General features: G+C 36.5%; 1 protein-coding gene across 2 annotated transcripts in view; it reads right to left on the bottom strand.

Moving 5' to 3' along the window:
• Positions 1 to 982: 982 nt before the first annotated feature.
• Positions 983 to 17,450, bottom strand: part of LOC149781226 (uncharacterized) — a 49,043-nt gene continuing 32,575 nt past the window's right edge. For both annotated transcript variants that reach the window (XM_089934722.1, XM_089934721.1), the window contains exons 8-11: positions 12,837 to 13,036; positions 7,712 to 7,933; positions 3,813 to 4,829; positions 983 to 1,315 (exon numbers count right to left, since the gene is read on the bottom strand). In XM_089934722.1, the coding sequence (XP_089790848.1) occupies positions 1,162 to 1,315; positions 3,813 to 4,829; positions 7,712 to 7,933; positions 12,837 to 13,036 (1,593 nt within the window). In that variant the 3' untranslated portion in view covers positions 983 to 1,161. The remainder of the gene's footprint in view (positions 1,316 to 3,812; positions 4,830 to 7,711; positions 7,934 to 12,836; positions 13,037 to 17,450) is intronic.

A 17,450-nucleotide genomic window follows, 5' to 3' on the forward strand; every position in this document is an offset into this window, starting at 1 on the left:
TATGAAAACACATATACTAAACAATGCTTAATTTAAAAAAAAAGTCTGATATGCCAGTGGGAAAAAATATGTTGTAAAAACATGGAAAGAAATTTACCAAACACTTATTCTGCATACAATCCCCCTCCCCCCAACAAAAATCCGAGCAACATAAGCTTTCATTATACCTCTTAGCATATATCAGTCATCCATGTACAGTTGTCTCCCTTAGCCTGGTATTAACGGTCCATAAGGAGGTCATTAATAAAAACCAACAGATCCCTGACATCTCACCTCTGTCTGCGTAGGCTTGAGTCTTGGCTCAGGCAACATCCATGTGAGAAGGCTTTCCAGTAGGTTCTCGTGGGTCTGTGGTTCTTCCTGGTATGTTCCTCCACCAAATATACTGGCTGCCTATCATATACTGCAAAATGGTGTTAAACCCAGAAAACAACCACCAAATAATTTTTAAAAATTTTGAAATTTGTGATCGTATGCTTTACAGTAAAATAAATCAAGGATAATTTCAATGCATGAAGCAAATATACAGCAATATGACAAATAAAAGCAATAAATGTCTATTCCAACTCCACTGATTTGTCATCTCATAATGTGCCAGCTGATCGGTGTATATGCAGTTTATTAGGAGTAATAAGAATTAAAAAAATATAGACCCTAATCTGCTGGCACATTATGCGATTGCAGACCAGTATATATGTTATTTGCAGTTGGATTTCACTCATAATTGAGTATATTATATACAAATTGTTAATTTTTTTACAGTGATGATTTAATTTCAATTGTAATCTTAATTATCATTATGAATATAAAAATTACATGTACAGCTGAACTACAGTTGGATAAACTGGTCAACAGTGACAGCGATACATATACTTTCAAATCATTCCATTTACTTTGAGTCTTGTCTACTCAAAGGCAGCAGGATCTAAAAGTACAACAAAATGTCTATGAAGCTTATTACTTAATAAATGAAGGAGTTCTTTATGACTGTTGTGATAAACCCTAGTGCTTTTTGTGATGTTTTGGGGAACTGTGTTCAGCATTATTTAAACTCGACTAATCAGAAGCTGAACATTTATTTTGCTTTTCACAAACTTCTAAACCATCCCAACCTCATCCTTTTCACTAATCTTCCGTGTCCATGGTCTTCCTACTGATTTCTCAGGTTCTAGGATACACAGGAATTCTCTTATCCTCCTCTGGCTTTATAATGCTTACTCGTGGTTTTGGATATAGGAATGGTTCTAATGGAACATATGTAGGCGAGTCTGTTTTTCTGATATGTGGAGCACTGTCTGGTTTGTCTCTTTCAGATCTAAAAGGGTAAAAATGGGAACTGATAAACTGCACATGATATTTTGCAAACCCAAGTTGCTTTTTATAAGAGTATCCCATTATAAGAGGTTGTTTATCTCTCTCTCTTTATATGTATGTATGTATGTATGTATTTATATATTTATATATAACTTCATTATACCATAGATTCAGACATAACAAGGTCATGTAATGGCTCCATAGATTTCTTTTGAGTTTCATTATCATGATCGTGATGCCTGCCCCGAATCATCAGTAATAATGAAAAGCAGAAATAGTCACCTAAAACCTGAAGCAAGAAATCTACTGCCAATGAGCGAAGTATCCTTTTGTTTCTTCTGATAAATACATGTACTGACACAAGAATTAAATGGTTTCTGTCTAGTTATTAATCTATGTTAAGCTGCACAGTCGACTCCTTTGGAACATGTTAGATTAACATATGCCTGAAACAATCAGGTAATTGTAGATGCAACAAACCTTTTCAATAATTATAATTTATACACACCAATCCATCTGTACATGGAGATGCAACGTAACAGGTGTTACTATCAATTCTACCACAATTCATGTAATGTTTGAAATTTTTCATGCACAGAGTTCATCAGCAAAACTCATAATTATCATAATTATTTTTGTGTATTAAAAGTTAACAACTTGTCAAATGCAGTGCACACATGTATAAATTCAAGTTGTACATTGCAGATGCATGATGCATTTAGTTTTAGTGCAGTTTTGTTGGATGCACGTGAATTCCATATCCGACAATCCTGAAGATGTGAATTCCATGTAGACAAACTAATAAGAAAGTTGGGACCTTTATTTTTTGTGCAGTTTCACTTCCCAAAATTTGCAATTATTTTTGTGTACATTATTTTTCAAACAACCACCTCTGAGCATAAATATAAAAATTATGATAAAATATTGCAAACCCAGTCCTCTAAACTATATCAAGTTTGAAAATTACATGTAAATATGGGACATAGAGGAAAAGGGTTTAGAATCATCTTACCATAAAATTAAAGCTGTTCCATAACTAAATTTCAAAGGAAGGAAGTTGAAGCCCACACCCCATTTTGTGCTTAAAAGACCTACAAATTAGGGAAAAAAAATATATATCCTATACTTATGGGATTTTATTCTGGCAGAGATAGACATGCCTTTAGCAAAAAAGGTTAGACTGGATCTCTGGTGCAACTTTTATACTTGACACACCGCAAGCACAAGCCAATCAGAAAGTGGCTTACAATACATGATGGAGCTACAAACTGAAAGAAGTAAAACTGCCATCATGAACAAGACAACCAAAGATCAAAATCTAAGTAAGTGGTTTTGAATGATGCCTTTCATAAAGAAATTCATACAGATGAATGCATACAAAAATAAGTCAAAGTTTAAAGTTATAGCAAATGGTTTGCAAAGTGAGTCAAGCACAGGCTGAGTAACCAAGGTTTAAAGATTGGTTTGAAAATGGAGTCAAACACAGTCAATAACCAAGGTTTAAAGATTGTTTGCAAATGGAGTCAAGCTCACACTGAGTAATCAAGGTTTAGCAAATGGTGTGCAAAGGGAATCAAATTCACACTTAGTAACCATGGTGCTTGTCACTTTATTGCTGGGTTATTCCCACTACGTACCAAAATAAATATTCAAACAAAATTCTGTGAAATATTAAATTAAGGATTTAATTTTACCGGCCTTAAATAAAACAACTATCTTATAAACTCATATACAAGTCATATGTAATTGCAAACTGCACAGACCCAGATCTACTGTTGCATAATCAGATAGCAGATTTGGGTCGGTTCATATAGTTTGTTAGGCATGATAAGTCAAATAAAACACACAGATCCAGATCTTCCAGTGCATGATCAGATAACAGATTTGGGTCCATATAGTTTGCTAGGTATTACAAGTCAAACAAAACACACAGACCCAGATCTTCCAGTGCATGATACTATGATTTCATTTGTGACTTTCTTTCCTTTGCCTATGGATGCCATCTGTCAAAATGTTTACCCGTCTGTCTTTTGCTAATAGTGTCATATCAAATAATGATTACTAAATTCAAGGCAAATTGCTATTTTAAAGCTTCAATCTAACATGATTAATCTAGCATTAATTTAAAACTGTAGCAATTAATGCCATATATACTCACTTATAAGACAAGTCCAACTGCAACCTGCACAGATCCAGACCTGACATCATATAAAGTGCCGGTGGATCTGGGTCTGTGCAGTTTCTTAGGAGTCATCTTCAGAACAAACAACACAGACTCTGATCTGGAGGAGCATTATACTATGGCAGATCAGGATCTTTGTTGTTTTCAGTTTGACTTCTAAGCATGTATATAGAGTAGCTCCTATTGTAAGTGACAGAATTTCATCAAAAAACTGAGCAATGTATTACACATTTTCAAACCAAGGTCTACATATTTAAGAAAACAACAGTGCCAGATCACCTTTAAAGCTGAATATACAACAACCCTGATAGACTACCTTGCCTGATCAAGTCTTTCCTCAAATTCATCAACAATGCCATGTCTCTGATATACCGTCTGGCTGCTAGATTCACCAAATCGACGTCGAGAGGATTGTGGAGGAGAGTCAGTCAAAGGTAGATGCAAAGGACTTGAGCTGATAGTGATGTCATCAAAACTGTTTATCAAGGCAGAAATATTCTTACGGGTTTTAGGACTGTAATGTGGATCTGAGAGACCACTGACTGTGTGTGTCTCTATGGGTGATGAACTCCTGCAGATACTTGACGCTGATGGAGTAAAGTGATCCTGTGAAGGTGAAGGCTGAATTCTGGTTACCCGCAATGGTCTGGTATTTTTGCTTGGCTTGCCTATGGTTGCCTCCTCTATGGGAAACTCTTTAAGCTTTTCAAGGTTGTAAAGTGAATCAAACATAGTCAAGACACTGTCCTTCTCTGCTGATGATGAACGCGTGTGGATCATTGATTTCGGTTCATTAGACTGATCCAGTAATGATAAAGGCTGAATTTGTTCTACCATAGAAGGTGTGGTATTTTTGCTTGGTCTGACCAAGGTTGTCTCCTTTATGGATAGTTCTTCCAGCTTTTTGTAGCAGATAAGATATTCTGGATAGCATTGCTTCAAATCAAAGACAACAAATATGGAAGGGTTGTCTACACTGTCGACGCATGAGTCAAACAGTTGGTGTGCTGTGCCTCCTGGTTTTTCGGGGGGCCGTGTATAGGTGGAAGAACCAATAGTATACTCTCCTGTCAAGACCTTAGCGAAGAACATGTACCTATCAGCTGTACTACTGGAATTATTTGTGTAGCAGTGACTGTACTTGGCATCTCGAGCAAAATAAGCCCCTTTCCCATATCTTGTACCATGTTTGCCGCAAACACGGAAGTCAAAACAGTTGGTGCAGATTCCTTGCACAGTGTCCATGGAGTTTGTGCCATGGAAGAGATTCTTTTCATCTACTTCTTTTGTTTGACCTGCTCTCTCCAAGCTGATCTTCATGCTCTTTTTCTGCCTGCAACACAAAGACAAATTACCAAACATTTATTTAGTTGTCTGCCTGAAGCATAATGCCAAAATATCAATGTTTACTGCTTTGTCAGCAGTGAAAAAATAGCCAACAATTAAAAAGTCCTAAAACAGAATAGTAGATAGTTATTTTGAAATTTATTTCTTATCAATTCTTATATTTAACACATATATATCAGTTGATAATAAACATTCTACAAGCTATAAACAATTCCAATAAAATGTGCAACCATTACAACAGTCAAGTTATAGAAACACAAAAAGAGCAACAACTTTCTTAAGTTATCCCCTTTGAATATCTTTCTGGTCTGATGGGTTAAGAAAATGGTTTTGAAACCAGAAGACTTAAGTTGTGCTGATGTGATGTAGGGAACAAGGATATCAAAACAATAAAGCAATGACCAATCAGAGACCTATTCAGCAAGTCTGTTTACCACACAGCCATAAAATGTTAACCATGATCTTGTCTTTAACAAAGGTCACTCAGAGGGACTGATGCTCTACTGATCTGAAAGGGTTTCCAGGAATCCATGACAAGTTTACTTGTTTTACCCTTTTATTATTTTTAACTACCAGATATTTAAGAAATCTCTTGAGAAACTCCTTCATATCAAATTCAGAAATAAAACAATATCCTTACATGTTCAAGTTGATCTATTCTGAAGATACCTCAAAGTGCCTCAAAGTGCTGTACAAAATATTTTGTTATAGTCTTTGACCTTCATCCTGTTAAAAATAGATCAAAGATCAATGAACTTGTCTCAGATAATGTAAAGATTTGCAAACATGCTTAGTTTAGTTAAATCTGTAATTCATATTGTTTTTTTTAAAATCATAATCATTAAAAACATTCTTCACTGGGTTCAATGAAAGTCCATTAATATCTTCAGATTTGTCTTCACGTGCTCACTAACAAGCCAGTAAATGCTCACTAACAAACCAGTAAAGCTTAAAGTCCAAGTCTATACCATTCCCCTTCAATTTCAGAGTGTTGACTGTCAAGTTATTCATTGGAATGCAACCAAACACAATGTCTGGTCAAAATTAACTTGCTCGAGTTACTGTGTTCATTAGATCAATGAGTTATAAACACGTAAGCATCGATAAATTGGTCAATGATGTCTGGTTTTAAAATTCTTTAACAAAGTATAGATATGCTGCTGGTCAGATCTGCACCACTGCATTTTAAACTAATTTAGTTTTCAAATATTTTTGTCAATGCCACATTTTGATACAAAAGGAGTGGTAATAAGATTTACATTAGGACCTTTATGGTGTCATTTTGGAGGTCAGATGAGGTGCCATTTCGGAGGTCAGATGGAGTGCCATTTTGGAAGTCAGATGGGGTGCCATTTTGGGGGTCAGATGAGGTGCCATTTTGGAAGTCAGATGAGGTGCCATTTTGGGGGTCAGATGAGGTGCCATTTTGGAGGTCAGATGAGGTGCCATTTTGGAAGTCAGATGAAATGCCATTTTGGGGGTCAGATGAGCACCATTTACATTCAGAACCAGGGCATAATGCTTCACTATTTAAGTTAAGACCATAATACTGGTATATCATCCATTTAAGTAAGACCATAATGCTGGTATATCATCCATTTAAGTAAGACCATAATGCTGATATATCATCCATTTAAGTAAGACCATAATGCTGGTATATCGTCCATGTATCATCCATTTATGTAAGACCATAATGCTGGTATATCATCCATGTATCATCCATTTATGTAAGACCATAATGCTGGTATATCATCCATTTATGTAAGACCATAATGCTGGTATATCATCCATGTATCATCCATTTATGTAAGACCATAATGCTGGTATATCATCCATTTATGTAAGACCACAATGCTGGTATATCATCCATTTATGTAAGATCATAATGCTGGTATATCATCCATGTATCATCCATTTATGTAAGACCATAATGCTGGTATATCATTGATTGAAGTAAGACCATAATGCTGGTATATCATCCATTGAAGTAAGACAATAATGCTGATATATCATCCATTTAAGTAAGATCATATTGTTGGTATATCACCCATATAAGTAAGACCATAATGCTGGTATATCATCCATGTATCATCCATTTATGTAAGACCATAATGCTGGTATATGATCCATTGAAGTAAGACAATAATGCTGATATATCATCCATTTAAGTAAGATCATATTGTTGGTATATCACCCATATAAGTAAGACCATAATGCTGGTATATCATCCATTTAAGTAAGACCATAAAGATTTTCAGGATGGCTGTCATGGTAGTCATTTTTGAGGTTGAAATCATTTTAATCTAGGAACAAATAAATTGGTTCTGAAATATGGCTTCCAGAGTGCTAGAAATGTTCAACCAATCTCATGCTAGATTATCTGATTATTATGCATGCATCCTGAGCATGACTCATCTGATCAAGATTTATATAACATAAGCATATATTCCAAGTTGGATTAAATTCTGATCCAAAATTTGGCTCCTAGGATGGTAATAAGGTCAGCTAATCAGATGCAAAATTAATTCATTAGTATGTGTGTATCTAAGCCATTATCAAACTCATCTGAGATGTTGTGTGAGTGTGTGTGTGAATTAGGTTTTTAATGCAGCTATAACAATTTTAGAGTCATATCGCTACATTGATTCCTGCAGTGTGACAGTTAGATAGTGATGTCAAGAACTGGGGCATCATGCCACAGACATGTAGCATGATGTCCCACCAAGTCTCATTATGCTGACACCAGCCGACCAGTAAACACTATGGATACACTGGGTCTGGATTCCATAAGCTCACTTGCTTTTCCAGATTTGAGAGGTAAAAAAAGAGGTAAAATTCCCATCTGTATTTCATACAAATAATACTAACCCATCATAGGCCATCCACAACTCCCTGTTCTGCACTCTATAGATATAGCTGATGTCAATCTCATTGGGATTAAGAGTGGCCAGGAAGGAGCTTTCCACCTTTTTAAATTCAGGAGAAGTTTGTTTCAGCTCCACCAATTCAAAGGCATGTGCTAGATCCCATGGGACCCAGCCATCTGGTAAAGGTACTTTAACCCCAGTAGGGACAACAATCTTCTCAGGACTGTGAAAATGATCATGATAAATTGTGTAAAGATTTTGAATTTTATGAAAATATGTGTAAAACTAGTAATCCTTACAAACATAGTACATGTATATCCTATTTTAAATTATTTTTCTAACCAATTTCTAACCCATTTTTCCATCAAATTTCCAAACCATTATGTCCAAATATATTTCAGGCTCCCATGATGGGCGAATATCCCAAATCTTTACTTGACTATTCTATTTCCCATTCTGATTCCTATTCTATCGTTCTTAGACTTACTCCAGGCCCTGTCCCAGGGATGGAGAGTCCAAGACAAATGAATACACCTGTGAAATAGCCCAAGTCCTATTTTAAATACAACAGTATAGCTGATGCTGCATGATCATGTTTAGGAACTTGCACAAACACACAAGAATAATGATCAAAAAGTTTTAAAAATGGGTTTGGACAATATAACTAATCAACTGCACAAATTTCATAATGAGCAGATCTATGTACAAGAGAGTGAAGCACATTGCATATTCTAATGACCATTTGTTGCATATACTATGCATATGACCATTGCATATACTATGCATATGACCACTGCATATACAATGCATGACTATTGCATACACTATGCATATGACCATTGCATATAAGATGCATATGACCATTACACTGCATATACTATGCATATGACCAGCTGGCTAGTTACAAACACAGAGTTTTTACCAACAGTAACAGGTGCATGCATTGCAAAGATCTCCACCTATGATCTAATCTGCTTAATGTTGGATATTACGCTAGTCTCAATCACAGCTCTGTATTTATCTCAGTGCTCGGTATAACGCTATTCTGTGCATAACATGTTAGGCAGTTATGGACCCCATCTACTGCATTATAACAAGGGAAAGATGAGTATCAAAATATTTTCTCTGGATCCATGCCCAGAATTTATACTGTAATACACCAATAACCTAGCATTTGACATGTAGCCAGAGAATATTACTTTGCAAAATAGCAATCCCTAGGCTTGGACCATTGTGACTATGACTATGAATAAATTAACAAGAAATACTCTCTACTTTGACTATATAGATATAAAACTATCTGTACATGACACATGTATGGCTTGACGTTTTCGGATGGATCTAAGCACCTGCACATGCAATGAGCACCTTCACCTTACACTTTTTAAACCCAACCATGTTCTAACCTGAAAGCTATACATCTAAAATTTGCTTAATTCAGTTATTTCTATTCATCACCTGTTTTGTTTGACTGTCAAAACTAAATAATCAGTTCACAAGTCAATTATCTTATTTTGTTCTATGTTTAACTAATTGCTATTCCACAGTGTCTCTTAGAAAGAATTATGAAGATTACCTGCATAATACATTATAGGCCTACCATCTGTTTAAAAGACTCTTAATACACTAAATGTAATGCCTATAAACCATTACTTTCTTATTCATCTTAAAATCAATGTGACATTTGACCTTTTCATATCTGAATCTATATATTTTTGTATTATCGGTGGCTTCTAGAATAAAAAACCAATTGCCTGATGGTCCTTTTTAAGGGAAATTGACTAGTAACAATACTACATGGTTAATTCCCAAACACATCCAGTAATATTACTCTATTTTCAGGCACTGATGTTGTGATTCCCAAAACCTGATGTAGTAACAATATTACAGATCTATTCTGCTATCCCCCACCGATCTAGTAAAATTATCCTATTTCAAGGCACTGATTTGTGATCTCCAAAACCTGATGTAGTAACAATGCTACATAGCTATCCCCCATGTACATGTAATAACAATCTACCCTAATTCCAGGTACCGATACTGTGATCTCCAAAAGCTGATCTAGTAACAATACTTTATACATAGCTATCCTGAACATTCCCTTTAATTTTTTGGGAGCTGTGTGTACAGAAAAGTTCTCATGTGCAACATTTCAGAAGCAAAGTGCACACCCCACAGTCAACCAGAAATTGGGCAGTGTTGAACGCTGATTAATCACATCCAACATGACAAAAATTACGTTGAATAATACCTCATTGTGTGGTGCCATTTGATATTTGTATGGTTTAGTACACCAATTTATGCTACATAGCTACACAGTAAACACACAAAAAGTTCAACAAAATTTTATTTTGTGTGTGCTCTTTGTTTTCTTGTGTGCACTGGTTTTGTGACGTGTGTGCATGTGCACACATGCACAGCTTAGAGGGAAGATTGGCTCTCCCACTATCTCCCAAACCTATGAAGTAACATCATAACAGACCACTATTCTGACACCAGGCTGACCAGTCCTAACACCAACCTCTTAATGTTGAGCGCCTAGCAAGGCAGCTGTTAGTACCATTTTTATAAGTCTTTGGTATGACTCCGCTGGGGTTTGAACACGCGAACTCCTGCATCTGAGGCAGATCATAGATGCTCTTAACCACTTCAGCCACTGGAATTCGCAAATAGTAGTGATATTTAATATTAAATACAAAGTTAAAGTGATATAAGAAGGACAACAACTTTTCTGGAGGCAGTGAATAATCCTACACATCAGATTTTATAAATGACAAAATGAAAGTTAGACTGTTGCCATGGAAATTGGGAAACGTTACAACATGTGTTTCAGGATTAACAACGTAGTATTATTACTATGTCAGGCTTTTCACACACAAAAATCAGTGTTGATACACTGTCACCTGGAAATAAGGTAATGTTACTACATGGATTTTGTGGTAATTAAACAATGTAGCATTATTACTACATTTGATTTTGGAAAACACAAAATCAATTTTATACAATTACCTAGAAAAATAGAAATATTACTACATGGAGTTAGGGGATAGCTATGTAGTATTATTACAACTAATTTTGGAGTTTACAATGCGAGTGCCAGGAAATAGGGTTTATGTTACTACATGTGTCTGAGGGATAAGCTACATCAGTGGTTAGCAACCTATTAGGCATGCATGCCACAAGGTGGCACATCAAGAGGTTTTGTGCGGCAACCAAAATTCTTGATTTTAACAGTGTTTATCTTTAATGGTGGCATGTGATAGTTCATTGTATAATTAATCTGGAAAAAGTGGCACTCTGTGTAAAATAGGTTGCCAACCCCTGAGCTACAATATACATCAGGTCTTGGAAATGACAAAGTCAGTACCTGAAAATAGGGTAATGTTACTACACATGTATATAGGTTTGGGGGATAGCTATGTAGTACTGTTACCTAGGTTTTGGAGATCACAATATTAGTACCTTGAAATAAGGTAATGTTACTATATGTACATGGTTTTGGGAGATAGCTATGTGGTACTGTTACTACATCAGGTTTTGCGGATCACAAAATCAGTGCCTGGAAACAGAGTAATGTTACTACATATGTTTGGGAACTAACAAATTGAATGTTACATTTATTGTTACTAGTACAATTACCTTCAAAAAGACAAACAAGCAATTGCTTTTTTATTCTGGAATCATGAAGTGGAAGCCATCTACAAAGTCTGATGTAGGAACTTGCTTGACAATGAAAGTAATATTCTCCAAAGTTCATGTTTATCTTAAAAACTTGAATGACCTTCACCTTTGATCTCAAAATTAAGTGGCATCTTCTATACCTTAAGTGCAATCCCTCTTTAATCTTTTTGGTAAGGAAATAAAGCAATTTTGCAAAAACAATCTATCTCATTTCAGTGACCTTGACCCTTGATATCCGACACCAAAATATTTTACCTTCGGTCCAAGTCTGTCATAGAAAGTAATGTTATTGTGAGGAAACTGTTGTTATTATTTCAGTATAACTGATCTTAACTATGACTAACGATCTTTTGACCCCCAAGACCTTAACCCTTTACTTCATGCAAGTGTCTTTGGACCCCTCTACTTCATTCGCATGGAAGCGCCTTTTGACGCCTGCTTTAAACATCAGCCATTTGAGCCGGTTTTCGTACCGCCACCTTCAGGGAAAAACCCTTATTAGATACTACATTCATTTCTGTGAATGACAATTACGTCAGATCAGAGGGTCACTGTTTATACACTGGTCAATATCTGCTATTTAAAGTAACTGGGTCGTAATCGTCACTCTCCAAAATGGCGGTCGCAGATTTCATTCAGTACTTACGAAGTTTTCACGATTGGAATCACAACGATGAAAGATTCAATAACTTTGGTAAAGGCTCTGATATTGATGTAGACATCAATTAGTTTTTATAAATTATCAAATTCTGATGACTTAAATGATGTATACATGGACAAAAAACTTGTAAATTTCGAGTATGAGAAATGGTAGCTACAGTTGGTCACACGGCCTCACTGAAATGATGGTGAACGAGTTCTCTCAAGATTTTAAAGCACATAAAAAATTCTTCCGTGAAAAGTAATTACACAGCTATAACAATCAGACTTTACATAATAGATGTGTACCAAAAATGTGAAATGGTTAAAATTGCTGTTAAACGTAACATACACTACATTGCTTAACAGTTAACAGGCAGGCCTATGCGTATGGAGTCGAACAGGTAACAGGTGTTCTATTTATAGTGTGCTGCACTTTGTAACTATGCTCTATGAGGTAAAGGGTTAACTATGGCCTAGGATCTTTTGACCCCAAAACAGTAAGTTTCTTCTGTACCCCAAATACATGCTATCCACAACTGTACATGTGGACAGTACCAAGGACAGTATAACATAATGTTCTCTGTCAAATAGAGAAATAAAATGTACAAAAAGGAAATAGGTACAGACCCCAACTTCTTTCAACAAAATAAAAGTGTATTCCCTCTCCTCTAAAGAGATTTATATGAAATTGGCCCCACACACAAGATAGCAATTTTTCTTTCAATCTTAAACATTACCATGATAGAATATTATCAGTCCTTCTCTCTTTGATACAGCATACAATTTTTTTAAAACAAACTTACTACTGTTTATTCACCACATCCTCTGCTGACACAAACAAGGGACGTCGTAAGAGTTTCCGCACTTTTCCTGTTTCCATATTTATCTGCTGCATGCTATTGAAATCTATGCGGTATCTGAACTTATAGCTTTCACGGCAAAACATATAAGTGTCCTGGCATTTCCTTGTAAACTTCTGCTCCAAGGTAAACTGCAGTAATTCCTGGAAAAAGACACCACATACTGTGCATTCATATTCATGGATTTTAATTTTGTGCTATTTGGCGAAAAATGTATTTTTGAGGAGGGAAAACTGATTTTAATTGCATGACAAATACTTTATAGTATTACATTGCTATCACTTTCATGATACAAGCCTCCAGTTCAAGGTGATTTCCCTCATCCAATTAGTAAGTGGAACACCAAGTAGTTGTATGTCCTAGAATGATAAGCAACTTGGTCCCAGTTTCATGCCTTAGCTGCAGCTTCATTTCTTCTGAATATCTTCCTTCTAAGGTTTGGTTAAGCTTGGTAGTTTTAATATCCTGGCTGTTATTATGGAAGGATTCAAACTTTCACCTTTGCATTAACAAGTCCAGCAGACAAATCAGTGACCAAAGACTAAAGAAACATTCGAGTTGGGAGCCAATCTCCAGAAGTAGCATGGAAGTATTGTACAAATAAAATTAGTTTTACCAACAAAGTAAAAATACATCTGCAAAGTAGTTATACGTTATCTGCTATTACTGATTCTACCACTTACCATTTGCTGTCAGTAGGGTACTGCTGCAGACTGGAGGATGGATTGTCAACTTGATGGACTGACACAACTGGGCATAATGTACAAATCCTTTCACTAACCAAAAGGAGAATGAAGAAAAGCTGGAGACAGTGCAAATGTAGCTGTCAAGACATCATCAACAGAATAATCATTAAGAAATGTCCATGATTCAGCAACATATCTTACATCATGGACTTTGATTAAAAGACAGACCTCTCTCAGTGAGAAATTGATAAGCTCTTTTTTAAAAAAATCCAGCTCAAGATGGCTACTGCCCAAATATAAGAAGTACCTTTGAAAAGGAGAACAAGACAGGCTTGACACTTTCTTTTCCTTTTTCTATTTTTACCAATAAAAATGCCATAATCAGGCAAAGAAGTCTATCTTGTTCATCCTCATCACAGTTTTAACTGACGGAGGATTTTAACTTTGACAGAGGATTTTAGCTGTGATGGAGGATTTTAACTGGATCGAGAGAACTCAAACATAACTGATACTTGGCTAGAAATCCAGTCTGACAAAGAATAGAAACCGAATCACTAGCTGTTAACAGTTGAACACTCACTCATCCCTTTTCCACTGACAAGGCAATTCCACTCCAGATGCTCTGAAGAGTAAACAGTCTTAAGGTTAAGAGTCAACAGTTCATAAGGAGAATTAGATGACAAAAGAACATAAGAAATACTCCACATCGGACACTCAAAGTAATTTATCAATTTTGAAAGATGGCAGCTTAACACTATAATGAACCCATAGAGAACTTATAGGTATTGAAGAGGATTGTTCAGTAATCTTTAATAAATCAATTCATTTTCTGCAAGTACCATACCAAAAACATGAAAATCTCTATTTGGCTATGGAAACCTTGAAAAAAAACTGATTTCTAGACTGGGCAGTGCACTAAAAAACCTCTTGCCAGATAAATTGCTTAATAAAAGTCAGATATGATGATGGGAAATTTGTTGTTTGTCAAGCAAGAAGGATCCTGTTTGCTGTGATAGTTATATTCTTCCTCGGTGATAATTTCCAGGGGCATCTAACAACAGGTCAGTGTGAGTACTTAGTCAGGACAGTTTGGTAGTCATGTATAGGTGGTGATTAATGGGTATCACACTGATGGTATTAAGGTGTAGGTGTACAGTCAATCCCATGTCTGACTGAAGTCATGCAATGCCCAGGCCCTTTGGTATGGTATTGCAGAGACATAAAGACGGGGTTTGTTGTTGAACCTCATTGAGTATACTATAGTCTACTAATGGTTTTAACCACAGCTGAAAAAGTGTCTCTGCTACCAATTTGTTCTCTGAGGATTTGTCCCAATTGGGACAAACTGTCTCCAGGATAGTTCTCTTGCCTGGAATGCAGCAGACTTTAAAAGCAATCTCTTAAAGTTCAACAGTGGAAGTTGTTATAGACTTCCAAAGAAAAAGAAGGTGCATGAGTGTCCCCTTTATGTCAGAGGTATGCTATGATCGACATGTTGTCCATAGTGGCCATGATGCAGCAGTGTCTGAATCGGTTGACACACCTTTGTAAATCTAGAAAACAGCCAGCATTTCTAGGTTGTCAGTAAGAAGGGAAGATTATTTCCAAGACCAGATGCCCTGCAGTAATATCCCATTAAGCTCTAGGTGAACACTCCAGTGTACTCCAGTGTGAATCTAGGGCACCAGTGTTCAGGAGGGAGTGAAGTATCAGAGTATTAGCTGAACTCTTGTACAGACACCTGTCCAGATTTTGCCACAAACTTAGATGGTGACACATTTTGGGTCCTAAGGGGACCCAAGCAGACAGGGGTCCCTATAAGGTCTCCAGTTTGCGAGCAGCAGGATCTGGGGAGGCAACACAAGAAGCCTTCATTGAAGAACTAAGTTCATTGCCATCTTCATAGTCGCCAGCAGAAAGAAGTAGAGATGGGCCAACAATGAAGTCTTCTCAAGCAAGCTATGGGAGATGGTATGTGTTGGATCATGTACAGAGAAAACAGAAATGATCCTTGACAGATGAGGAAACTCATTCCCACACAAATGTAATTCAGAGAAGGGATCAACTCTGATTTCTCCTGATTGAGGATTAGGACTAGATGAACCAGTGTGTCCCAACAAAATGACAAGTCACGCTGAAGGACATGTCTGAAAATGTTGTACATTAAGCAGTTCTCAAAGTACAGGATGACGGGACCTCTAAGGAACTTGGAACTAAAGTGAGACACTTTTACACCCTTCTCCCTGGTTAAAGTTCTGTGAATGGATGCCAAGCCAAAGAAAAGTGCCCAAAACTGAAAGCTGGCCTTCAGGACTAGGCAAAATCACACCAGAATTGTACATGGGGCATGATAATTACATTGTGAAGGTAGGCATTTCTGGAGGCCAATGATGATAGCTCTGTTGTCTGACCTTATTGCATTCCTGAGTGAAGCTCACATGTCGATCTTGAAGATGTTTGTTGAGCAGGTTAAGAGGAACAATTATGAGTCAAACTATTCTTGCATTTTTGAAATTAGAAGGATTCAGGAATAAAATTCAGGACTTTGAATGTTTGTTGTCTGCCCTACTGCACTATTCCTAAGAAGGGTGTAGTACACCTCTTCACTTGACTATTTTGTAAAATGAAAGAGGGTGGGGAAGGGGACCTGATAAAGTATAAAGAACCTGGAAGTGCAGCCAGTAACTATACAAAGCACTCATTCATCATCCTTTAAGTCCCACAAAACCTCTGGAAAAAATGCCACTATGGTACTTACTGGGATATTAGGAAGTGAGAAAATGTACAACTTCATAGAGTTGACTGCCTTCCTTCATAGGAATCTGTACACTTCTTATCCTAGCCCTTCTGGAAACAAGATTGAAGAAAGATGGATGAATAGGGATTGACTGTTTAGTTGTGGTCCTTTGGCCTTAAGTCAATTTAATGTGAATATTCCTTGACCATTGCTAAGTTTGGGAGCAGAAGAAGGTCCATTTTTTATTTAGAAACCCCAAGTAATGAGAAGGACCTGACACAGCCATGCTTTTTGGGAACTCAATGGCGTCTACAACAAGTACACTGTGAATGGCACATTATATGCCTGCATAATATTAATACTCCTCTTGACTTTCTAACCTAAAAATTGATACAGCACTTTCATATCACAAGTGCAAATTATCACAAAGTTTGTTAACTGTAGATTGTGAAGAAAATGAGTTATTGTGCTGAAATAATTTTCTTCTTTAAGTCCTAATGACCTTGACCTGTGACAATTTTTACAGGGTTCATCCTTACCACAAGATGAACAACACAAGCTATTATGCAGAAACTAAACATGTGACAGATGGACAGACACCATAATATAATAAACTCTCACTATGGTGGGCATGAAGAACTATAGTAGACATGTAGATGTTAAGAGTTTGTCATCTTGATGTTGCTCTCCGGACTATCCCGTCCATCCTAATGCCATGTTGAAGGCGACTTAAATTTAACATGATAAGGGTGTAAATGTCCTGTCTCTACTCATGAGGAAAACAGGGCTATCCCATTTATGCTCTCTTTGGAATATGAAATCTTTTAAAGAAAATGCATTTTGATCAATTAATGGAGTGGTGAAGCCCTCCATTTTTACTCAGTAATGAAGTGGGAGGAGATGCCCAATCCACCAAACCATAAATATATTGAAACTCATCCATGGTGTCATGGGAGAGAGTAACAAAGCACTAGATGATGTGACTTCCTAAAACTGGTGAGATCGTGTGGAAATATAAGAAAAGGGGAGTGTTGACTGAATCCCTTTACCTCATGGGTGATAAAAGCTGCATAAAAAGAGAGGTATCAACTGATCACTTTCCCTCTACTGGCGATCAAAGCCCTGTGTCAAGCG

The sequence above is a fragment of the Sinohyriopsis cumingii genome, chromosome 15, assembly GCF_028554795.1.
Source record: "Sinohyriopsis cumingii isolate HCF-2022 chromosome 15, ASM2855479v2, whole genome shotgun sequence".
Lineage (NCBI taxonomy): Eukaryota > Metazoa > Mollusca > Bivalvia > Unionida > Unionidae > Sinohyriopsis > Sinohyriopsis cumingii.